Source organism: Rana temporaria, chromosome 7, assembly GCF_905171775.1.
Source record: "Rana temporaria chromosome 7, aRanTem1.1, whole genome shotgun sequence".
Classification (NCBI taxonomy): domain Eukaryota; kingdom Metazoa; phylum Chordata; class Amphibia; order Anura; family Ranidae; genus Rana; species Rana temporaria.
This window is the reverse complement of record NC_053495.1, coordinates 208,767,539-208,793,274: the sequence shown is the minus strand read 5'-3', so window position 1 is coordinate 208,793,274 and position 25,736 is coordinate 208,767,539. Positions and strand designations below refer to the sequence as shown.

Genomic DNA, 25,736 nt, shown 5'->3' with positions numbered 1-25,736 from the left:
TTTGTCTCTGTCTCCGCCTCTGCCCTGTCTCCGCCCCGCCTCCCCAGTCCCTCCAGCGACGCCGATATGAAGGTACTAACTACAGCCCAATACAAAGGGAGGGAGCCGCCTATACAGGGAGGTACCAGAGCTGGGCCAGGTAGGAAGGCAGGAGAGAGTACAGATGTGAGGAAACTTGGGCCGCAATCCTGACCACTCCACTCTGTACGTAGCCCAGTCCTGACCCCTCCACTCTGTACGTAGCCCAATCCTGACCCCCTCCACTCTGTACGTAGCCCAATCCTGACCCCTCCACTCTGTACGTAGCCCAATCCTGACCCCCTCCACTCTGTTCGTAGCCCAGTCCTGACCCCTCCACTCTGTACGTAGCCCAATCCTGACCCCCTCCACTCTGTACGTAGCCCCAATCCTGACCCCCTCCACTCTGTACGTAGCCCCAATCCTGACCCCTCCACTCTGTACGTAGCCCACTCCTGACCCCTCCACTCTGTACGTAGCCCAATCCTGACCCCCACCACTCTGTACGTAGCCCAATCCTGACCCCCTCCACTCTGTACGTAGCCCAATCCTGACCCCCACCACTCTGTACGTAGCCCAATCCTGACCCCCTCCACTCTGTACGTAGCCCAATCCTGACCCCTCCACTCTGTACGTATCCCAATCCTGACCCCTCCACTCTGTACGTAGCGCAGTCCTGACCCCTCCACTCTGTACGTAGCCCAATCCTGACCCCCCCCCACTCTGTACGTAGCCCAATCCTGACCCCCTCCACTCTGTACGTAGCCCAGTCCTGACCCCTCCACTCTGTACGTAGCCCAGTCCTGACCCCTCCACTCTGTACGTAGCCCAGTCCTGACCCCTCCACTCTGTACGTAGCCCAGTCCTGACCCCTCCACTCTGTACGTAGCCCAGTCCTGACCCCTCCACTCTGTACGTAGCCCAGTCCTGACCCCTCCACTCTGTACGTAGCCCAGTCCTGACCCCTCCACTCTGTACGTAGCCCAGTCCTGACCCCTCCACTCTGTACGTAGCCCAGTCCTGACCCCTCCACTCTGTACGTAGCCCAGTCCTGACCCCTCCACTCTGTACGTAGCCCAGTCCTGACCCCTCCACTCTGTACGTAGCCCAGTCCTGACCCCTCCACTCTGTACGTAGCCCAGTCCTGACCCCTCCACTCTGTACGTAGCCCAGTCCTGACCCCTCCACTCTGTACGTAGCCCAGTCCTGACCCCTCCACTCTGTACGTAGCCCAATCCTGACCCCTCCACTCTGTACGTAGCCCAATCCTGAACCCTCCACTCTGTACGTAGCCCAATCCTAACCCTCCACTCTGTACGTAGCCCAATCCTGACCCCATCCACTCTGTACGTAGCCCAATCCTAACCCCTCCACCCTGTATGTAGCGCAGTCCCGACCCCTCCACTCTGTACGTAGCCCAATCCTGACCCCTCCACTCTGTACGTAGCCCAATCCTGACCCCTCCACTCTGTACGTAGCGCAGTCCTGACCCCTCCACTCTGTACGTAGCCCAATCCTGACCCCCCCCACTCTGTACGTAGCCCAATCCTGACCCCCTCCACTCTGTACGTAGCCCAGTCCTGACCCCTCCACTCTGTACGTAGCCCAGTCCTGACCCCTCCACTCTGTACGTAGCCCAGTCCTGACCCCTCCACTCTGTACGCAGCCCAGTCCTGACCCCTCCACTCTGTACGCAGCCCAGTCCTGACCCCTCCACTCTGTACGCAGCCCAGTCCTGACCCCTCCACTCTGTACGTAGCCCAGTCCTGACCCCTCCACTCTGTACGTAGCCCAGTCCTGACCCCTCCACTCTGTACGTAGCCCAGTCCTGACCCCTCCACTCTGTACGTAGCCCAGTCCTGACCCCTCCACTCTGTACGTAGCCCAGTCCTGACCCCTCCACTCTGTACGTAGCCCAGTCCTGACCCCTCCACTCTGTACGTAGCCCAGTCCTGACCCCTCCACTCTGTACGTAGCCCAGTCCTGACCCCTCCACTCTGTACGTAGCCCAGTCCTGACCCCTCCACTCTGTACGTAGCCCAGTCCTGACCCCTCCACTCTGTACGTAGCCCAGTCCTGACCCCTCCACTCTGTACGTAGCCCAATCCTAACCCGCCACTCTGTATGTAGCGCAATCCTGACCCCTCCACTCTGACCCCGGGCCCTTTGAAGGCAACCATACTGCTGATGCAGCCCCCGATGAATTTGAGTTTGACACCCCTGCTCTAGAACATAAAAAAAGTGTTTCCAACCCAACTGGGTAGTGTGAGAGCCCCATATAATGGTCACAGTAAGTCTGAAGATCCAGAAAAAAAAATAAAAAAATCAGCTCACTCTTAACCGTCTCCAATAATAAAAAAAAACTGAAATTAAAAATTCCAGCACATATTGAAAAATAAAAACATTTTTGTGTGGACTGACCCTTAAATTCCTCCTCCTCCTTCTTCCTCAGAGCAATGTCTCAGTTATTACCAGATGAAAAAAAGGACTTCATTTCTACAAACACTTATACCACTACGTACTGAGTATGCATGGCCAACGTTGTATAAAACATATGTAATGCATAGCAACTGAAATAAGACAGAGAATGCAAATTCTGAAAAAAGGACAAAACAACGAGATGAGGGGCTTCCATCTTCATAAAACTAGAAGGTCAAGTCACAATGACCCTAGCTGCCCCCACTTGGGTTACAGTAGCTGGAAAGGAAAATTTATGGTTAAACCTTGGTTTGAAAGCAATAGCCTACATTCAGAGGTGGCTAATAAGCCTTGTTCCTAAATATTCTACCCCCCCGCATGAAGTGATCCTGTCCTCTAGGGCCACACAGACCCATAAACTTTCTTTTTTAATTTGCTTCCCGAGAGGCCATCTCAAAGAAAGATCTGGTGCAAAACTTGATGGAGAAAAGCTACATAACTGAAAAGAAAATCATAGCAAGAAACGGGGGTTGGGAGAGAACAGAAAGATAAATTGAATCAAATAAAGGAAGAAAGAAATCGAAAAATAGGAAGAGAGAGAGAAAGAAAAGTGAATGAAACTCAAAACACACCTGTGCCAGGAGTTGCATAAATGAATCAACAATATCAGGATGGTTCCTGGGTCCTAAAAATATAATAAAGATGTAACTTAAGAGAAAAAAATTATACAAACAGCAACTTAATATCATATAAGTCATGTGATACAGAAAAAGATCACAGGGGGAGGTGGAGGGGGAGGAGGAAGGGGAGGGGGGAAAGGTGCTGGGGTCAGAGGAGGGATGAGGAGGAAAGGAGGTGAGGAAAGAAGACATGATCAACTCGAAACTGGTCAAAGAAACAAAATCATGAGACTTGAAGAACCCAAAAAACAGAACGAACAAATCAAAAAGAAAGATGCTTTTGACCCTGACCATCCCGCACAAAATCAGACATCAGAGATGGAATGCGGTAAGAAGGACGACAGAGCCAGTTTTACAGCGCTTGTTCCCCCGGAGGCCTTAGCGCCCCCGAATGTTTGGAATAAGCTGCAGACTCTTGAGATGGCTGATCACCTTACCATCTGGCTTTCTTTGGTATGAAAACCTTTCATTCTTGAAGTACAATACAGCGGCCTTAATTGATCAGAATGTCTAAAGGAAGGATTTGTCTCATGGCCTGTATTGTCCCATATACAACCAATCATGCTCCCTATGGTTGGGCAACAAACGGACAGACTCCTTCGTGAGCAGCTGGCTCCCCCTTTTTCCTATATTACTGCTTCACTATTAGAGGGGACATTATAACAATGGAGGAAGGGGGGGGGGGCTTGGATGGTTGTTTCATAGCAGCCATTCGTCTGCTATGACGAAACGCGTTGGATCGGGGCCAATGGAGGTGGTGCTATCACCCAACCCGAGACCTGGAAGTGGGCTGTTGCCAAACGCAAGCTGAGGATCGAATGTTTTTACTTCAGCAATATATGAGAACTCATGCTCCCTATGGTTGGGCAACAAATGGACAGACTCCTTCGTGAGCAGCTGGCTCCCCCTTTTTTCTTGTCTTACTGCTCACTATTAGAGGGGACATTATACCAATGGAGGAAGGGGGGGGGGCTTGGATGGTTGTTTCATAGCAGGCATTCGTCTGCTATGACGAAACGCTTTGGATCGGGGCCAATGGAGGTGGTGCCATCACCCAAACCGAGACCTGGAAGTGGGCTGTTGCCAAACGCAAGCAGAGGATCGAATGTATTTACTTCAGCAATATATGAGAACTCTAGTTTTGCCCTTCACTGTGTATTTTTAATCTATTTTAAATAAATTGGAGGGCTTTATTTACTACACTAGGAGAGTTTTTTCTATTAATCTTTAACCTTTGTGGACATCTTTGGAATGAGGTGTGTGGGGGAGTTTCTTTTGGAGATCCATTGATATCCCGGTGTCCTGACGAGAAATGCCCGGCCAGGGCATTCCCCTGAATGTTTGGAATAAGCTGCAGACTCTTGAGATGGCTGATCGATCACCTTACCATCTGGCTTTCTTTGGTATGAAAACCTTTCATTCTTGAAGTACAATACAGCGGCCTTAATTGATCAGAATGTCTAAAGGAAGGATTTGTCTCATGGCCTGTATTGTCCATATACAACCAATCATGCTCCCTATGGTTGGGCAACAAACGGACAGACTCCTTCGTGAGCAGCTGGCTCCCCCTTTTTTCTTGTCTTACTGCTCACTATTAGAGGGGACATTATAACAATGGAGGAAGGGGGGGCTTGGATGGTTGTTTCATAGCAGCCATTCGTCTGCTATGACGAAACGCGTTGGGTCGGGGCCAATGGAGGTGGTGCTATCACCCAAACCAAGACCTGGAAGTGGGCTGTTGCCAAACGCAAGCTAAGGATCGAATGTATTTACTTCAGCAATATATGAGAACTCATGCTCCCTATGGTTGGGCAACAACAGTGAGCAGCTCGCTCCCCCTTTTTTCTTGTCTTACTGCTTCACTATTAGAGGGGACATTATAACAATGGAGGAGGGGGGGGGGGCTTGTATGGTTCCTTCATAGCAGCCATACAAATGTTTTATTTTAGAGCGGTAGTAAAGTCTGCTTTTCCATAGGTAATACCATTCGTCTGCTATGACGAAACACGTTGGGTGGGGGCGAACTGAGGTGATGCCATCACCCAAACCGAGACCTGGAAGCCAAACGCAAGCAGAGGATCGAATGTATTTACTTCAGCAATATATGAGAACTCTAGTTTTGCCCTTCACTGTGTATTTTTAATCCAATTTAAATAAATTGGAGGACTTTATTTACTACACTAGGAGAGTTTTTTCTACTCGTCTTTAACCTTTGTGGACATCTTTGGAATGAGGTGTGTGGGGGAGCTTCTTTTGGAGATCAAGGGATATCCCGGTGTCCTGACGAGAAATGCCCGGCCAGGGCATTCCCCTGAATGTTTGGAATAAGCTGCAGACTCTTGAGATGGCTGATCACCTTATCCAGGGATATCCCGGCATTGATGACATTAAGCAAGTGTTTGCCTATCTTTTTATTGGTGGTCATATAATCTGGTGAGGTGGATCTCCCTACACTGTGGTGTTCTCGTGAACTGGTTTCTTCCTTTTTTTTCGGCTGGTGGAATGGTCGACCATCTGAAAGGATTCATTACTCTCAGCTCAAGAGCAACACTGATATAGGCATTTTTTTTGTGGTGGACCATTTACAGTGGAAGTTCTCCCACTTAAAAAGACAAGAGAGGCCTGTGATTGTCATCATAGGTAGACCTCAACTATGAGAGACAAAATGTGGAAACAAATCCAGACAATCACATGGAAAGAATGGATTTTCAAATTATGGTGGAAAATAAGTATTTGGTGAATATGAAAAGTTCATCTCAATACTTTGTTATCTATCCTTTGTTGGCAATGACAAAGGTCAAACGTTTTCTGTAAGTCTTCACAAGGTTGTCACACACTGTTGCTGGTATGTTGGCCCAGATCTCCTCCATTCAGATCTCCTCTAGAGCAGTGATGTTTCGGGGCTGTCGCTGGGCAACATGAACTTTGAGTAAGTGAGTGAGAAACTTATACAGCGCAACACATGCGAACTGAATCGCCTCTGGGCGCTTAGTATCCATTCCCTGAGTAAACTTTTTTGCCCTCAGAAGAGATGGGTTTTGATTTTTCTTCTGAAGGCCAAGTAGTTCACCTCCAGTCGGATGGTGGTTGGTAGAGCGTTCCATAGTCTGGGTCCTTGGACTGCAAATCTTCATTCTCCTTTGCACTTGTATCTGGCTTTGGGTATCTGGAGTAGATTTTCTGTTGGTGGATTGTAGAACGCTATTGGGGTTGTGAGCTTTTCGTTTTTCGCATAGATATTGGGGGGCATTTCCTTAAACACACTTATGTATTAGACAGAGTGCCTTGAAAGTTATTCTGTCTTTTACTGGCAACCAATGAAGGGATCTCAGTGAAGGTGAGAAACCTCCAAAGGTTTTCTATAGGGTTGAGATCTGGAGACTGGCTAGGCCACTCAGGGACCTTGAAATGCTTCTTACGAAGCCACTCCTTCGTTGCCCGGGGTGGTGTGTTTGGGATCATTGTAATGCTGAAAGACCCAGCCACGTTCCATCTTCAATGCCCTTGCTGATGGGAGGAGGTTTGCACTAAAAATCTCATGATACATGGCCCCATTCATTCTTTCATGTACACGGATCAGTCGTCCTATTCCCTTTGCAGAGAAACAGCCCCAAAGCATGATGTTGCCACCCCCATGCTTCACAGTAGGTATGGTGTTCTTTGGTTGCAACTCAGCATTCTCTCTCCTCCAAACGCGACAAGTTGTGTTTTTACCAAACAGTTCTACTTTGGTTTCATCTGACCATATGACATTCTCCCAATCCACTTCTGGATCATCCAAATGCTCTCTAGCAAACCTCAGACGGGCCCGGACGTGTACTGGCTTAAGCAGGGGGACACGTCTGGCACTGCAGGATCCGAGTCCCTGGCGGCGTAGTGCGTTCGTGATGGTAGCCTTTGTTACGTTGGTCCCAGCTCTCTGCAGGTCATTCACTAGGCCCCCCTGTGTGGTTCTGGGATTTTTGCTCACCGTTCTTGTGATCGTTTTGAAGCCTGTCGCGAAACTAGTTGAGAATCCCCTTCGTGACCCCTACTTTCACCGTGATTCTCCCCAAGGGGTTTATCACTCTCGGTGACCTGTATGGTCAGTCACAACGTCTTGTATTGTATTTTATTGTCTATGTTGTTTTGATGTCCTTTATTTTTTGATACCATGTCAATAAATTTATAAACTTTTATTCCATTTCCTCTTTGTGAGTTTACCTTCTCATCTTTGTACCGCAATAGTCCTACTGCCCCCTTTTCTGTTTTGGTCTTTTGGGGTCCCCGCAAGTCCTACCTCTATTCAATACTTTCCAGGACGATGGTACTATGTTTAAACTAACTATGTGCTCTTTACCTAAGAGGTTAATAATTAATTACTTTCATTACGAACAAACACACAGAGTGATCGGCACCAAAAAGGAAGGGGCTGGTAAATGACATTTACCGACCCCTTTCCCACTCTCCATTCTGAAACATCCCCCGCAGTAGTTGGTGGGAGAGGAGGGAAAGCCAGCAGCAGAAAGAAGGCAATCCTCAACTTAAGCGGGGGGGGGGGGGGGCATTTACTGTAACCGATCCCTTTTTCCTTCCTGCAGCAGCTGAATTCCTGCGGGAGGGAGAGGGGGGAGAAGCAGGCTTTCAGTGGCTGCAAGAGGGAAAGGGAATCCGTTCCAGTAAATGTCTCCCCTGCTCCTTTCTAGGTTCCATAAGGCCTCGTACACACGATCGGTTAACCAGAGGACAACGGTCTGAAGGACCGTTTTCATCGGTCAAAACCGATCATGTGTGGGCCCCATAGGTTATTTAACCATCGGTTAAAAAAAAGCCAACTTGCTTTAAATTTAACCAAAAATCCACGCATGCTCAGAATCAAGTCGACGCATGCTTGGAAGCATTGAACTTCCTTTTTTTCAGCACGTCGTCGTGTTTTACGTCACCGCGTTCTGACACGATCGTTTTTTTAACCGATGGTGTGTAGGTGCGACGGACCATCAGTCAGCTTCATCGGTTAACTGATGACAACGGTCCTTCAGACCGTTCTCATCGGATGGACCGATGGTGTGTACGAGGCTTAAGACTGGCCATACACCTATAGGTTATCTGCAGATTTTCTATGGTCAGATGGAAAAAGTGGAACAGATTCCTCCATCTAAGCTGAACTGTATGGACGGAGGAATCTCCCACTAGCCCAAGCTTCCATATCTTGCTAGTCGGCTCGGCTGGCTCTCACAATACCTGAACATTCCGATTGGGTGCAGGCATTGTTTAGGTTGAGAGCCAGCGGGGCCCAACTAGCAAGATACTGAAGCTTGGCCCAGTGGGAGATTCCTCCAGCCACACAGTTTAGCGTACATGGAGAAATCTGTTGCACTTTTTCCATCTAAGGCCCCTTTCACACTGGGGCAGGGAGCCACGGTTGCGGTATAGCGCTGCTAAAAATAGCGGCGCTATACCATCGGATTTGCCGCGGGATTCGGCCGCTAGCGGTGCGGTATTAACCCCCGCTAGCGGCCGATAAAGGGTTAATACCGCCCGTAGTGCGCCTCTGCAGAGGCGCATTGTGGGCGGTATTGCCGCGGTTTCCCATTGTTTTAAATGGGAAGGAGCGGTGAAGGAGCGGTATACATACCGCTCCTCCCACCGCTCCAAAGATGCTGCTGATAGGAGATTTTTCTCTCTCCTGCCAGCGCATCGCCTCAGTGTGAAAGCCCTCTGGCTTTCACATTGAGAATGCTGGGCAGGAGTCTTTCAGGCGGTATAGCAGCGCTATTTTTAGCGCTGTACCGCCTGAAAAACTCCTTTGTGTGAAAGGGGTCTAACCATAGAAAATCTGCAGATAATCTATAGGTGTATGGCGAGCTTAAAACCTAAAGTGACAGGGAGGCCACCCGGAGCATGGGCAGGGTTGCCACTGTGACCCCTGAAGCAACACCCATGGCGCAAGGGGTGACTAGGGTGTGCCCTGGCACACCCAGTTTGCACACCTAAGTGGGAGGGGCTGATCAATGGTTCTGGCTGCTCAAGACCGCAGGGTTTGGAAATTTGGCAGCACAAGAGAATTAATCCAATTGTCTGCAACGGCAAGTCTGTCTGTCCTTCCTCCATTTTTATATTGTTTCCGGAAAAAAAAGTTTTAAGCTGGGCTCATATGGCGATTACACAAAAAGGGTGAATATGTACACAACAAAGCAAGAGGAAAGCAAAAATAGCGAAAGGCACAGAGAAGAGCAGTGCTTATACACTAATAAATAACAAAAAAGGATGCAATAAACAGAACTGTAAAACTAGTGCAGGTGATGGCAGCTTCAAATTGGACTCCCCCCATACAAAGCTGCGGGACCTTTTTAGGCAATGCCGTATGTGCAGACGAGTCTCCGGGCAGCACATACACGGTCTCTGGAAACTGCCGACGTTTACTCACAATGTACACTCTGAAGACCACCATACAGCTCGGAGGGCGAGGTGAACATACGTTTGTAATTACTGAAGCCTTAACATACCGATAAAACGTGTCGTTTAAATCAAGGCTCGACAAATCCCGGTCGCCAGAAATAGTGTCCTGGCGACTTGGCTTGGAAGGTGGCGCCATCTGGTGGTGAGCCGTTGGTATTACAAGTTATAACCACCAGATGTGAACTGGCGCCATCTGGTGGTGGCCGTTGGTATTACAAGTTAAAGCGGTCCTCCACCCTAAAGTGGAGTCCCGCTGATCGGAACCCTCCCCCCCTCCGATGTCACTTTTGACACCTTTCAGGGGGGAGGGGGGTGCAGACACCTGTCTAAAGACAGGTATTTGCACCCACTTCCGGCCACACGATACGGGCGAAAGACGGGCATTCCGTCACATCCCGTCTGTCGCCCGTTGTGTGCTGGGAACACTCGGCTCCCAGCACACAGCGTGTGAGCCAATCGGCGGGCGCAGCGCGACTCGCGCATGCGCCGTAGGGAACCGGGCAGTGAAGCCGCAGCGCTTCACTTCCTGGTTCCCTCAGCGTGGATGGCGGGGGGAGCAGCAGAGTGACGAGCGATCGCTCGTGCTCTGCTGCGATCGGCGCTGGACTCCAGGACAGGTAAGTGTCCTAATATTAAAAGTCAGCAGCTGCAGTATTTGTAGCTGCTGGCTTTTAATATTTTGTTCCCGTGGCACATCCGCTTTAAGCATTACAAGTTAAACAGCAATTCTAATGTCATTTTTCACTATTTTCACTGCCATCTTCTTCCCTCTAATTAGAACCCCCAAACATTATATATATTTTTTATCCTAACACCCTAGAGAATAAAATGGCGATCGTTGCAATACTTTCTGTCACGCTGTATTTGCGCAGCGGTCTTACAAGCTCACTTTTTTGGGAAAAAATTACACTTTTTTTAATTAAAAAATAAGACAACAGTAAAGTTATCCCCATTTTTTTTTTATATTATGAAAGATAATGTTACGCCGAGTAAATTGATACCCAACATGTCACGCTTCAAAATTGTGTCCGCTTGTGGAATGCCGACAAACTTTTACCCTTTAAAATCTCCATAGGCGACGTTTAAAAAAATTCTACAGGTTGCATGTTTTGAGTTACAGAGGAGGTCTAGGGCTAGAATTATTGCTCTCGCTCTAACGATCGCGGCGATACCTCACATGTGTGGTTTGAACACCGTTTACATATGCGGGCGCTGCTCACGTATGTGTTCGCTTCTGCGCACGAGCTCGTCGGGACGGGGTGCGTTTTCTGGCTCCTAACTTTTTTAGCTGGCTCCTAGATTCCAAGCAAATTTGTCAAACCCTGGTTTATATGTTGCCATACAAAAAAAAAACAAAAAAAACACAATAAAACCCACCGCCAGCCACTCTTACGGAACCGATGAACGAATATACGTAGGGAAATCCTCGTAAGACAAAGGCATTTGTTTAATGTTTCTGATCATGCGCAGTCTTTTCTGATTTTTCTTCTACGAAAACGCTACACACGTGCATCATCATCGCCCGAAAATCGCTTGTTCCGTTCCTGTTCGGAATCCGCTTTTTGAAAGTTGTGTACGCACTATACGAAAATCGTACGGAAATTCTTTGGATGAAAATGTTCACCCGATTTTCTTATAGCGTGTATGAGCCTTTAACTACAGCCCCCCCCCCCCCCCGGGAGAATTTACCCCCTTCCTGACCACAGCACTTTCTGCGATTCGGCACTGCGTCGCTTTAACTGACAATTGCGCGGTCGTGCGACGTGGCTCCCAAACAAATTTGATCACCTCCGATTTTTTTTTATTTTTTGCGGAGGAGGCCCTGTTTCCACTGACCACTAATATAAGGGTCCCTTCTCCACTGACCACCAGTAAAGAGGGCACTTCACCGATCCCCAATGTGAGGGAGCTCCTCTCCCACTGACCACCAATGTGAGGTGGACCTCCTTCCATTGACCACCAATCTTGTAGCCCTATCTCCACTGACCACTAATGTAAGGGGCTCCTCTCCAAGTGACAACCAATGTAAGGTGGCCCCCCTTCTTCCACTGACCACTATTATAAGGGGACCCTTCTCCACTGAGCACCAGTAAAGAGGGCACTTCACCGATCACCAATGTGAGGGAGCTCCTCTCCCACTGACCACCAATGTGAGGTGGATCTCCTTCCACTGACCACCAATGTGAGGTGGATCTCCTTCCACTGACCACCAATCTAGTGGGCCCATCTCCACTGACCACCAATGTAAGGCAGACCTCCTTCCACTGACCACCAATCTAAGGAAGCCCATCTCCACTGACCACCAATGTAAATTAGACCTCCTTCCACTACCGTCAATCTAAAGAAGGCCTGTCTACACTCACCACTAATGTCAGTTAGACCTCCGTCCACTGACTACCAATCTAAGGGGGCCCGTCCCCTCTGGCCACCAATGTAAGGAGGCCCTTTTTCCACTGACCACCAATATAAGGGTCCCTTCTCCACTGACCACCAGTAAAGAGGGCACTTCACCGATCACCAATGTGAGGGAGCTCCTCTCCCACTGACCACCAATGTGAGATGGACCTCCTTCCATTGACCACAAATCTAGCAGTCCTATCTCCACTGACCACCAATGTAAGGTGGACCTCCTTCCATTGACCACCAATCTTGTAGCCCTATCTCCACTGACCACTAATGTAAGGGGCTCCTCTCCAAATGACAACCAATGTAAGGTGGTCCCCCTTCTTCCACTGACCACTATTCTAAGGGGACCCTTCTCCACTGAGCACCAGTAAAGAGGGCACTTCACTGATCACCAATGTGAGGGAGCTCCTCTTCCACTGACCACCAATGTGAGGTGGATCTCCTTCCACTGACCACCAATGTGAGGTGGATCTCCTTCCACTGACCACCAATCTAGTGGGCCCATCTCCACTGACCACCAATGTAAATTAGACCTCCTTTCACTACCACCAATCTAAAGAAGGCCCGTCTGCACTCACTACTAATGTCAGTTAGACCTCCGTCCACTGACTACCAATGTAAGGAGGCCCTTTTTCCACTGACCACTAATATAAGGGTCCCTTCTCCACTGACCACCAGTAAAGAGGGCACTTCACCGATCACCAATGTGAGGGAGCTCCTCTCCCACTGACCACCAATGTGAGATGGACCTCCTTCCATTGACTACAAATCTAGCAGTCCTATCTCCACTGACCACCAATGTAAGGTGGACCTCCTTCCATTGACCACAAATCTAGCAGTCCTATCTCCACTGACCACCAATGTAAGGTGGACCTCCTTCCATTGACCACCAATCATGTAGCCCTATCTCCACTGACCACTAATGTAAGGGGCTCCTCTCCAAATGACAACCAATGTAAGGTGGTCCCCCTTCTTCCACTGACCACTATTATAATGGGACCCTTCTCCACTGAGCACCAGTAAAGAAGACAGTTTACTGCCCACCAACACAAGGAGAAACGTTTTCCACAGACAACTACAATTTTCACTCTGCACTTCTTTTCTGGCCAATAATATTATGAATTGATTACTTATTAGTACTAAAAATACATTGAATTTGTTGTTTATTTATTCTTAGATCTCAACTTAGTTTTCAAACCAATGTGCCCTGAGCTGTAGATATCAGAAGGGGTTCCCCTAGACCTGAACGTTACGAGGAAAAAGGGGCACTCAAAGAGTCACCATAGGCAGGACTTTAGAGGCATGGAAAACAATGGAGAAGTAGAAAAAAATAAAAATGTTATTGAAAAAAGTACAAAAAAATCATATAAAATATGATACTAATTTGAACAGTGAGCCCTTGTGCATCGGCGCCTTTCACCATTGGGCTTCTTCAGGACAAAATATATTCGAATTACACATCCGATAAATAACACATACCATATGTTATTTATCGGATGTGTAATTCGAATATATTTTGTTCCAGACAGCGAGACTCGTTCTCGCTTTTTGTTACCTATTTGAACCTTGACCGTGTCCTGAAGAAGCCTAACAGTGAAACACGTTGATGCACAATGGGTCACTGTACAATTTGTAAACATTTTTATGATTTTTATCAATTTTGAACATTTTTTTCCATAACATTTTTATTTTTTTTCTACTTCTCCATTGTTTTCCATGCCTCTAAATTCCGGCCTATGGTGACTCTTTGAGTGACCTTTTTCCTCGTTTCCTGTTTAAATTTACGGATGTGAGTGCTCCCTTGTTCCATTTTCCTGAAAGTTACAACGTTGTATGTCGAGGGTTCCAATATGTTATAAAGGTGGAGAAAGGGCGGGATAATGAGTGCGACATAAGTTACGTGTATGTCCGCCCGTCCTAAGTCACAATCCAGTGTAAAACATCAGCGCCATCTATAGATCAGGCACAAGCATTACTGCACATACTAATAATATTGGGTAAGATTTAAAAACCAAAAGTAACCAAAATACGGTATTTGTGTTACATATTAGAGCGTTCCTTGTTCTCACTGACATAAAATATGCTTGGATCACCGTTATCTTCTCCATTCGAGGTTCTGATCCATCTGCTCCACTCCAGGTTCTCATCTACCTGCTCCACTCCAGGTTCTCATCTACCTGCTCCACTCCAGGTTCTCATCTACCTGCTCCACTCCAGGTTCTCATCTACCTGCTCCACTCCAGGTTCTCATCTACCTGCTCCACTCCAGGTTCTCATCTACCTGCTCCACTCCAGGTTCTCATCTACCTGCTCCACTCCAGGTTCTCATCTACCTGCTCCACTCCAGGTTCTCATCTACCTGCTCCACTCCAGGTTCTCATCTACCTGCTCCACTCCAGGTTCTCATCCACCTGCTCCACTCCAGGTTCTCATCCACCTGCTCCACTCCAGGTTCTCATCCACCTGCTCCACTCCAGGTTCTCATCCACCTGCTCCACTCCAGGTTCTCATCTACCTGCTCCACTCCAGGTTCTCATCTACCTGCTCCACTCCAGGTTCTCATCTACCTGCTCCACTCCAGGTTCTCATCTACCTGCTCCACTCCAGGTTCTGGTCTACCTGCTCCACTTTTACTTTAGGTTCTGGTCTACCTGCTCCACTCCAGGTTCTGATCTACCTACTCCACTCCAGGTTCTGATCTACCTGCTCCATTCCAGGTTCTGATCTACCTGCTCCACTCCAGGTTCTGGTCTACCTGCTCCATTCCAGGTTCTGATCTATCTGCTCCATTTCAGGTTCTGATCTATCTGCTCCATTCCAGGTTCTGAGCTATCTGCTCCATTCCAGGTTCTGAGCTATCTGCTCCATTCCAGGTTCTGAGCTATCTGCTCCATTCCAGGTTCTGAGCTATCTGCTCCATTCCAGGTTCTGATCTATCTGCTCCATTCCAGGTTCTGATCTATCTGCTCCATTCCAGGTTCTGATCCATCTGCTCCATTCCAGGTTCTGATCTATCTGCTCCATTCCAGGTTCTGATCCATCTGCTCCACTCCAGGTTCTGATCCATCTGCTCCATTCCAGGGTCTGATCTACCTGCTCCACTCCAGGTTCTGATCTACCTGCTCCATTCCAGGTTCTGATCTATCTGCTGTCTTCTATGATAAAGTCTTTGCATCCCTTGCTTTGTTCTGGTGGACATCTCCTGGACCTTTCCTCACCCACAGGAGAGGCAGAGATCAAAGCTCCATTACTCCTCTCTGACACTAAATATCTTCTCGTCTTTAAAGTGGAGGTTCCCCCTAAAAAAAAATTCTAACAATACATTGAGAAGACTGATTACACTGCGGGTATGCTGGGGTTTTTTTTTTATTTCGTACATACCTCGTTATCGACATTTCATCCCTCGGCTTCGGGGTATGATTCTTGCTGGACCTAGTTGATTGACGTTCCTCCGCCTGCGCAGCGACGTTCGGCTTCTTTCGCAAAGTCGTGACGTCAAGTATGCGTCGGTCGGAGGAACGTCAATCAACTAGGAACGCCCAGACCCGCAAGAATCATACCCGGAAGCCGAGGGATGAAACGGCGATATCGAGGTATGTACAAAAAAAAAAAACACCTCCTAAAAAAAAATCTTTGTATAAATAAGAACGAGAATCAACATATGGAGGACAATGCAGGATACTGCGATCAGGATAATCTATTTGCCGTTGACATGCGATTATATGTTTAAAACGGTTCCATTTTCATATTCTTTGTATAAAGGGAAGGTGTTCTCCTCTTATCTTTTTGTAGGACTACAAATTCTGCAATTTCTTAAAAAAATAAAATAAAAAAAGAAGGTTTCCATCATAGATCATTCTGTGCACATCACAAATACCTCAATTTGTCATGAAAAAAATTCTCTCATTCAGTCATTTTTTTCATCTATTAAATCCTCTGCCCTTGTTGTTTTAACTTTGGATAGTAAAACAATTTTTTTCTGGCAGTAAATTCCTAATACAGCCCACTTCCCGTTTCCTTATACAGCCCACTTCCTGTCTCCTTATACAGCCCACTTCCTGTCTCCTTATACAGCCCACTTCCTGTCTCCTTATACAGCCCACTTCCTGTCTCCTTATACAGCCCACTTCCTGTCTCCTTATACAGCCCACTTCCTGTCTCCTTATACAGCCCACTTCCTGTTTTCTTATACAGCCTGTCTCCTTATACAGCCCACTTCCTGTCTCCTTATACAGCCCACTTCCTGTCTCCTTATACAGCCCACTTCCTGTCTCCTTATACAGCCCACTTCCTGTCTCCTTATACAGCCCACTTCCTGTCTCCTTATACAGCCCACTTCCTGTCTCCTTATACAGCCCACTTCCTGTCTCCTTATACAGCCCACTTCCTGTCTCCTTATACAGCCCACTTCCTGTCTCCTTATACAGCCCACTTCCTGTCTCCTTATACAGCCCACTTCCTGTCTCCTTATACAGCCCACTTCCTGTTTTCTTATACAGCCCACTTCCTGTTTTCTTATACAGCCTGTCTCCTTATACAGCCCGCTTCCTGTCTCCTTATACAGCCCGCTTCCTGTCTCCTTATACAGCCCACTTCCTGTCTCCTTATACAGCCCACTTCCCGTTTTCTTATACAGCCTGTCTCCTTATACAGCCCACTTCCTGTCTCCTTATACAGCCCACTTCCTGTCTCCTTATACAGCCCACTTCCTGTCTCCTTATACAGCCCACTTCCTGTCTCCTTATACAGCCCACTTCCCGTCTCCTTATACAGCCCACATCCCGTTTCTTGTCTGGTCATTACCCTAGGCTTATGATATAATGCACAGTTTCTCTCTCACTCAGCGTTTGCCAGGGAGGGGGGGGATGAGTCATAAGAGGGAAAATGAGAGCTGCAGAGTTACAGGAAGTGACCAGGCAGCAGCTTCAGCTGCCCACAGTTAAAATGGCCGCAGCCAGACTCAGTGGAGAGGGAGATTTCTGCAGCATATTTTGGCAAGTACAGAATCACAGTATATATAAAATAATATGCAAAGTGGTTGGAGGGGAAGCTTCAAAATGACAAAGATGTTTTTATTACAAAATTACGTGAGCGGACTGCAGTTCCTCTCCACCTAAAAAAGTACATGCCCGTCTAAGACCACCCAGACCGCAGGGTGACAACGCTGCTGTGCCATTTCCACAGCAGAACAAACAGCGTTGTCACCCCTTTTACAGGAAGTGGAAAAAGAAATCTGCTGGCAGGATCAGCAGGGAGTAACATTGTAACCCGCTGGGTTATATACCGTATATATCATTTTTTTATCATGTCCATAGAACGACTTTATTAAATAATCCTGTTTTTATCTTAAAGAACAGCGACTGCTTCTTATTATATTCTTTATATCCTCATATAGGTTACATATAAACATGGCTGCACAACCTCCAACCACCCAATCAGATGAGAGCGATTCGGTCCTGGCAGAACCCTGGGGATAGAAAACAGGAAGCGTTCACCGTTGTACTTCTCACCGCCGTGAACTAACCTTGCTGAAACAGGGAGAGAGTCAGCGATGTGACCAGCAGGAAAAGCGCTTTGATCGGAGGGAAGTGCGCCGGCTCGTGTGCGAAGATGTGAACCAACTGCCAAGGAGGACACAAAAAAAAAAAAAATACAAGATTTATAGAAACTCAACAAACCTAAAAAAATTCTACCTGCTGTCCAATCAGATCAATGATTAACCACTTAAGACCCGGACCATTATGCAGGTTAAGGACCTGGCCCCTTTTTGTGATTCGGCACTGTGTCGCTTTAACTGACAATTGCGCGGTCGTGCGACATGGCTCCCAAACAAAATTGGCGTCCTTTTTTCCCCACAAATAGAGCTTTCTTTTGGTGGTATTTGATCACCTTTGCGGTTTTTATTTTTTGCGCTATAAACAAAAATAGAGCGACAATTTAGAAAAAAAATTCAATATTTTTTACTTTTTGCTGTAATAAATATCCCCAAAAAGATATAAAAAAACATTTTTTTTCCCTCAGTTTAGGCCGATACGTTTTCTTCTACATATTTTTGGTAAACAAAATAAAAAAAAAATCGCAATAAGCGTTTATTGATTGGTTTGCAAAAGAATTTATAGCGTTTACAACATAGGGGATAGTTTTATTGCATTTTTATTAATATTTTTTTTTTACTACTAATAGCAACGATCAGCGATTTTTTTCGTGACTGCGACATTATGGCGGACACATCGGACAATTGTGACACATTTTTGGGACCATTGTCCTTTTCACAGCAAAAAGTGCTATAAAAATGCAGTTTACTGTAAAAAATTACACTGGCAGTTTAGGAGTTAACCACTAGGGGGCGCTGAAGGGGTTAAGTGTGACCTCATATGTGTTTCTAACTGTAGGCGGGCGGGGCTGGACGTGTGACGTCATTGATCGTCTTTCCCTATATCAGGGAACAGACAATCACTGACACTGCCAGAACGAAGAACAGGGAAGGTGTGTTTACACACAGCTCTCCTCGTTTTTCAGGTCCTGTGACCAATCGCGGGACACTGGCGGCGATCGGGTCTGCGGGTCCCGCAGGCGCGGAGCTTCGGACCGGGTCGCGAGAGCGCTGCCCGTAGCGCGCTCGCGACCCCACAGCTGGGCTTAAAGAATCACGTACAGGTACGTGGATTGTGCCCAGCCGTGCAATTCTGCCGACGTATATCGGCGTGAAGGGGTCCTTAAGTGGTTAAAGATCGGGTCACAAACATTTACGTCGGCAGAATGGCACGGACAGGCAAATCGACGTGAATATACATCACTTTAAATTTGCCGCCGTGTGGGCGCACACGCTCCCCTGCCGTGAGCTCTGTGATCGTGCCCACGGGACTCGCGGACTGAATGTCCGCCGGTGTCCCGCGATCGTGTGTCACGGAGCAGCAGAACGGGGAGAAGCCTATGTAAACAAGCATCTCCCTGTTCTGCCTAGTGACAGGACACTGATCGTCTGTTCCCTCTAATCGGAGCCACGCCCCCCCTCACAGTTAGAATAACAACCTAGGACACACTTCACCCCTTTCTCGCCTCCTAGTGGTTAACCCCCTTCACTGCTAGTCACATTTACACAGTAATCAGTAAATTTTTATAGAACTGATCGCTGTATAAATGACAAAAGTCCCAAAAATGTGTCCAAAGTGTCCGATGTGTCCACCATAATGCCGCATTTACGATAAAATCGCAGATCGCTGCCATAACTAGTAAAAAAAAAAATATATATATATAATAAAAATGTCATAATTCTATCCCTTATTTTGTAGATGCTATGGGCTAGATTCAGCAAGAATTTACGTTGGCGTATCTATTGATACGCCGCGTAAATTCAAAGCTGCGCCGGCGTATCTTCTTTTTGTATTCAGAAAGCAAGATACGCCGACATTAGCCTAAGATCCGACTGGCGCAAGTCTCTTACGCCGTCGTATCTATCTAGAATATGCAAATGAGCTTGATACGCCGATTCAGAAATGTACGTCGTTTGCGTAAGGCTTTTTCCGGCGTAGCGTTGCTCCTGCTATATGAGGAGCAACCAAGTATGGACGTCGGGGCCAGCGTCGAATTTTGCGTAGTTTGCGCAAGTCGTTCGCGAATAGGGCTTTGCGTAAATTACGTCCACGTCGAAAGCATTGACTATTTGCGATGTGATTAGGAGCATGCACACTGGGATACGTTCACGGACGGCGCATGCGCCGTTCGTGAGAAACGTAATTTACGTGGGGTCATGTTTTATTCACATAAAACACGCCCACCTCTTCAGAATTTGAATTTGGCGCGCTTACGCCGGCAGATGTACGCTACGCCGCCGTAACTTAGGGCGCAGGTTCTTTGTGAATCCAGCCCCAGCCTCACTAAGTTACAGTCTGCGATACGCTACGCCCGCACAAACTTACGGCAGGCTTTCTGAATCTAGCCCTATAACTTTTGCGCAAACCAATCAAAATACGCTTATTGCAAATTTTTTACCAAAAATAGGTAGAAGAATACGTATCGGTCTAAACTGAGGACAAAAATATTTTTTTTATATATTTTTGGGGGATATTTATTATAGCAAAAAGTAAAAAGTATTGCTTTTTATTTCGAAATTGTCGCTCTATTTTTGTTTATAGCGCAAAAAAAAAACGCAGAGGCGATCAAATACCACCAAAAGAAAGCTCTATTTGTGGGGGAAAAACTGCCAATTTTGTTTGGGAGCCACGGAGCACGACCACGCAATTGTCAGTTAAAGCGTCGCAGTGCCGAACCGCAAAAAAAAAAAAATGGCCATGGTCATTCAGCAGTCAATTCCTCCGGGGCTGAAGTAGCACGAGAGAAGAGAGCGTGTTCATCTACTGATTTTGAAAACTCTTTTTCGTACACAATGACTGACCTGTCGTGTCAGATCGATGGCGCAGGCCTGCGGAATAGTGCTGTACATCTGGCCCATCATCTCGCATAACTGAGGAACCATCGGAGCAAAGTCGTCCAGAAGAGTCTTCACCGACTTCTCAAATATGGCGCACACTGCCTGTCATGGGAAATACGAAGGTTAATCACTTGGACAAACTGCCGTACATAGAAATGAAGGGTCTGTCATTTTTATCACAGGTGTATTTTATATGATAATTGACAATACAAATCTTTTATTATGGGTAGTAGTGAAATACGGCATTATGGCCTCTAGATGGCGCTGAGGAACACGGGGAATACGTCTCCTTGTAACAAGGGATACAATGTAACAATTCTACAGAACGCTAGAGGGAATTAGGAAATAAATGTAACCAATGGAAGCAACTCTTTCCTAATTTCCTCTTTCATTCCCTAGAATTGTTACATTGTATCCCTTGTTACAGGGACACATTCCCCGTGTTCCTCAGCGCCATCTAGAGGCCACATGTGGTATTTTACTACTGTCCATATTACAAGAACATTCATTCAGAAGAGAAAATATCCTAAAGAACTTTCATTTTTGCCCAGTTATCACAGAACAAATGTACAGAGGGGGGGGATAACGATCGTCTCCCCTGCAGATTGTGTTACATAGAAATGAAGGGTCTGTAATTTTTAGCATCGGTGTATTTTATATGATAGAGACAGAAAATCAACCAAAACTCCAGAAAAATCACACAATACAAATGTTATAAATGGAGTTGCAGTTCAGTGAGTAAAATAAGTATTTGACCCCCTTAGTAGTTGGGGGAGGTTCCTTAGTAGTTGGGGGAGGTCCCTTAGTAGTTGAGGGAGGTCCCTTGTTGGGAAGCGCAGAGGTCAGACGTTTCTTGTAGTTGGGGGAGGTTCCTTAGTAGTTGGGGGAGGTCCCTTAGTAGTTGGGGGAGGTCCCTTGTTGGGAAGCACAGAGGTCAGACGTTTCTTGTAGTTGGGGGAGGTTCCTTAGTAGTTGGGGGAGGTCCCTTAGTAGTTGGGGGAGGTCCCTTGTTGGGAAGCACAGAGGTCAGACGTTTCTTGTAGTTGGGGGAGGTTCCTTAGGAGTTGGGGGAGGTCCCTTAGTAGTTGGGGGAGGTCCCTTGTTGGGAAGCACAGAGGTCAGACGTTTCTTGTAGTTGGGGGAGGTTCCTTAGTAGTTGGGGGAGGTCCCTTAGTAGTTGGGGAGGTCCCTTGTTGGGAAGCACAGAGGTCAGACGTTTCTTGTAGTTGGGGGAGGTTCCTTAGTAGTTGGTGGAGGTTCCTTGTTGGAAAGCACAGAGGTCAGACGTTTCTTGTAGTTGGGGGAGGTTCCTTAGTAGTTGGGGGAGGTCCCTTAGTAGTTGGGGGAGGTCCCTTGTTGGGAAGCACAGAGGTCAGACGTTTCTTGTAGTTGGGGGAGGTTCCTTAGTAGTTGGGGGAGGTCCCTTAGTAGTTGGGGGAGGTCCCTTGTTGGGAAGCACAGAGGTCAGACGTTTCTTGTAGTTGGGGGAGGTTCCTTAGTAGTTGGGGGAGGTCCCTTAGTAGTTGGGGGAGGTCCCTTGTTGGAAAGCACAGAGGTCAGACGTTTCTTGTAGTTGGGGGAGGTTCCTTAGTAGTTGGGGGAGGTCCCTTAGTAGTTGGGGGAGGTCCCTTGTTGGGAAGCACAGAGGTCAGACGTTTCTTGTAGTTGGGGGAGGTTCCTTAGTAGTTGGGGGAGGTCCCTTAGTAGTTGGGGGAGGTCCCTTGTTGGGAAGCACAGAGGTCAGATGTTTCTTGTAGTTGGGGGAGGTTCCTTAGTAGTTGGGGGAGGTCCCTTAGTAGTTGGGGGAGGTCCCTTAGTAGTTGGGGGAGTTGTTGGGAAGCACAGAGGTCGGACGTTTCTTGTAGTTGGTGATCAGGTCTCCACACATCTCAGGAGGGATTTTCTCTACAGATCTTCTCTAAATCCTGAAGGTTTCTTGGCAACTCCAAGTTTCAGCTCCTCCATAGATTTTCTATAGGATTAAGGTCTGGAGACTGGCTAGGCCACTCCATGACCTGAATGTGCTTCTTCTTGAGCCACCCCTTTGTTGCCTTGGCGGTATGTTTTGGGTCATTGTCATGCTGGAAGAACCACCCATGACCCATCTTCAGTGTTCTGTCTGAGGGGAGAAGGTTCTCATCCAAGATTTTACAATACATGGCCCCGCCCATTGGCCCCTCAATGCGGGAAAGTCGGCCTGGACCTTTATCAGAGAAACGCCCCAAATCCTCATGTTTCCCCCTCCCCCGTGTGACTGTAGGGATGGAGTTCTTAGGGTCATAGTCACCATATTTCTTCCTACAAACACGGCGAGTTGAGTTGATGCCAAAGAGGTGAATTTTGGTCTCATCTGACCCCAGAACTTTCTCCCGATCTTCTCTGACCTCAGAACTTTCTCCCGATCTTCTCTGACCCCAGAACTTTCTCCCGATCTTCTCTGACCCCAGAACTTTCTCCCGATCTTCTCTGACCTCAGAACTTTCTCCCGATCTTCTCTGACCCCAGAACTTTCTCCCGATCTTCTCTGACCTCAGAACTTTCTCTCGATCTTCTCTGACCTCAGAACTTTCTCCCAATCTTCTCTGACCTCAGGACTTTCTCCCAATCTTCTCTGACCCCAGAACTTTCCCCCGATCTTCTCTGACCTCAGAACTTTCTCCCGATCTTCTCTGACCCCAGAACTTTCTCCCGATCTTCTCTGACCTCAGAACTTTCTCCCGATCTTCTCTGACCCCAGAACTTTCTCCCGATCTTATCTGACCCCAGAACTTTCTCCCGATCTTCTCTGACCTCAGAACTTTCTCCCGATCTTCTCTGACCCCAGAACTTTCTCCCGATCTTCTCTGACCCCAGAACTTTCTCCCGATCTTCTCTGACCCCAGAACTTTCTCCCGATCTTCTCTGACCCCAGAACTTCCTCCCGATCTTCTCTGACCTCAGAACTTTCTCCCGATCTTCTCTGACCTCATTTAGATGTTCATTGGGAGACTTCAGACGTTCTGTACTTGTGTCTTCCTGAGGAGGGGACCTTCAGGATTCCAATCCATGGCGGTGTATTGTGTCACCAATGGTGTGTTTGGTGACTGTGGTCCCAACTGCCTTGAGATCCTTCACAAGCTCCTCCCATGTAGTTCTGGGCGGATCCCTCACTTTTCTCATGACCATCCTCACCCCATGAGGAGAAATCTTCCATGGAGCTTCAGACCGAGGACCATCGATGATTATTTTATATTTCTTGCATTTCCCAATAATCCCTCCAACAGTTGTCTCCTTCTCACCAAGCTTCTTCCTGATGGTCTTGTAGCCCATTCCAGCCTTGTGCCGATCTCCGATCTTCTCCCCGACGTCCTCTGACAGATCTTTGGTCTCCCCCATGATGGAGAGGTTATTAGCAAATTTTTACATTGACAAGACTAATCTGTGTATCACATGAGCGCCCCCTGTAGTCAGTCCGTGGGAGCCAGAATTATTCTTGGTTGGTCGGGGATCAAATACTTATTTTACTCACTGAACTGCAACTCAATTTATAACATTTGTATTATGTGTGTTTATTTGGATTTTTGGTTGACTTTCCGTCTCTATCATATAAAATACAAATATGATAAAAATTGGAGGTCAACCGATATATCGTCCGATATTTGGCCGTTTTGGAGAAATCGTCATCAGCCGATTTTTGACCAAATTAGGCCGATATTTAACATGGCCGCTAGCGGTGCCACGGCTCCAGAGCTAGGCCGAAGTCACAGCCTTTCCTGATGCTGTGACCGTGGCGGCAATCCGCGTATCCGCGGATTGCCGCCGCGGTCACAGCACCAGGAAAGGCCGCGGCTTCGGCCTAGCTCTGGAGCCGCGGCCATCTTGGTACACCCAGCGCGGCGGCCCTCCTCTCTGTTTACACCCACAGAGGAGGAAGGGCCCGCGCTCGTGGGACACACACCGCTCTCTGGTGTCTGTACTACGGGGGGCAGGGGGAGCCTGTACTGAGTGGAGGGAGAGGGGGTCTGTACTGAGGGGGGATGACACAATTTTTTTTGCACCAGTACCACCTGCCAGTGCCAATTAGTGCCACCTTCCATCCAGTGCCATCTGCCAATGCAACCTGCCAGTGCCAATACCAGTGCCACCATCCACTGCTAATCAGTGCCACCTTCCATCCAGTGCCACCTGCCAGTGCCAATACCAGTGCCACCATCCAGTGCCACCTTCCATCCAGTGCCAACTAAAGCCATCAGTGCCACCTGCCAATGCCAACCAGTGCCATCTGCCAGTGCTAACTATTGCCATCCAGTGCCACCTGCCAGTGCCACCTGCCAGTCAGTGCCAACCAGCGTCACCTGTTAGTGCCACATGCCAATAATGTCCAACGTGCCAATAAGTGCCATCTGCCAGTGCCATCTGCCAATCAGTGCCTTCTGCTAGTGCCATCTTCCAGTGCCAATTAGTGCCATCCAGTGCCACCAAAAAAAAAAAATCGGCCTAAAATATCGGCCGCAAAAATCGGCATCATATATCGCCCATCGGCCGCCCTGATTTCTAAATATCGTCATCGGCCAGAGAAAAATCCATATCGGTCGACCTCTAATAAAATTTTTTAGACCCTTCATTTCTTTGTAAGTGGGCAAACTTACCCAATCTGCAGGGGAGCAAATCTGTCCGTGATCAGCAATTTCCAAGTCTTTCCACAGATTCTCAATGGGATTTAGGTCTGGACTGTGACTGGGCCATTCTAACACATGAATAGGCTTTGATCTAAACCCTTCCATTGTAGCTCTGGCTGTATGTTTAGGTCTATCACATGAAATCCCAATAAAATACATTTACGTTTTTGGTTGTAAAAATGACAAAATGTGGAAAATTTCAAGGGCCATGAATACTTTTTCAGGGCACTGTACACTGTATAAAATAAATAATAGCCACATTCCTGCGCCTGCGGAGTGCTGCACACAAATGACTGACAGGAAGCGGCTGAAAAGTGGTAAGCGCAGATCCGGGTTTTACATTTATCAGGCCCAGATTTACAATCCTGGACACAGACAGCCCATGTTCATGAGCGTCAACAGGTCTGTAAGGAACAGCTACAAACGCAATTGCGCAGGTTTATCGCCGGGACGTACCTCCACCACCTGGGCATCGTTCAGCCAAGTGCTGAGAATTTTTCGGATCAACTGGAAGACTTGCTGTAGAACCAGAACGACCTGCAGAGAGCAAAAAAAATAAATAAAAAACGCATTGTTGATTGCATATATATCATTTCCAAAGACGCTATTTTGCAGAAGCGAACGCCTACGTGAGCAGCGCCCGCATGTGAAAACGGTGTTAAAACCACACGTGAGGTTTCGCCGCGA

The 25,736-nt window shown here is 47.6% G+C and overlaps 1 protein-coding gene across 1 annotated transcript in view; it reads right to left on the bottom strand.

The window, feature by feature from the left end:
• IPO13 (importin 13) overlaps window positions 1-25,598 on the bottom strand; it is a 46,336-nt gene extending 20,738 nt beyond the window's left edge. Inside the window, exons 1-4 of the mRNA XM_040360922.1 lie at window positions 25,506-25,598; window positions 20,356-20,493; window positions 17,485-17,581; window positions 3,069-3,121 (exon numbers count right to left, since the gene is read on the bottom strand). Coding sequence (XP_040216856.1) covers window positions 3,069-3,121; window positions 17,485-17,581; window positions 20,356-20,436 — 231 coding nt within the window. The 5' untranslated portion in view covers window positions 20,437-20,493; window positions 25,506-25,598. The remainder of the gene's footprint in view (window positions 1-3,068; window positions 3,122-17,484; window positions 17,582-20,355; window positions 20,494-25,505) is intronic.
• Between the last annotated feature and the right edge of the window lie 138 nt (window positions 25,599-25,736).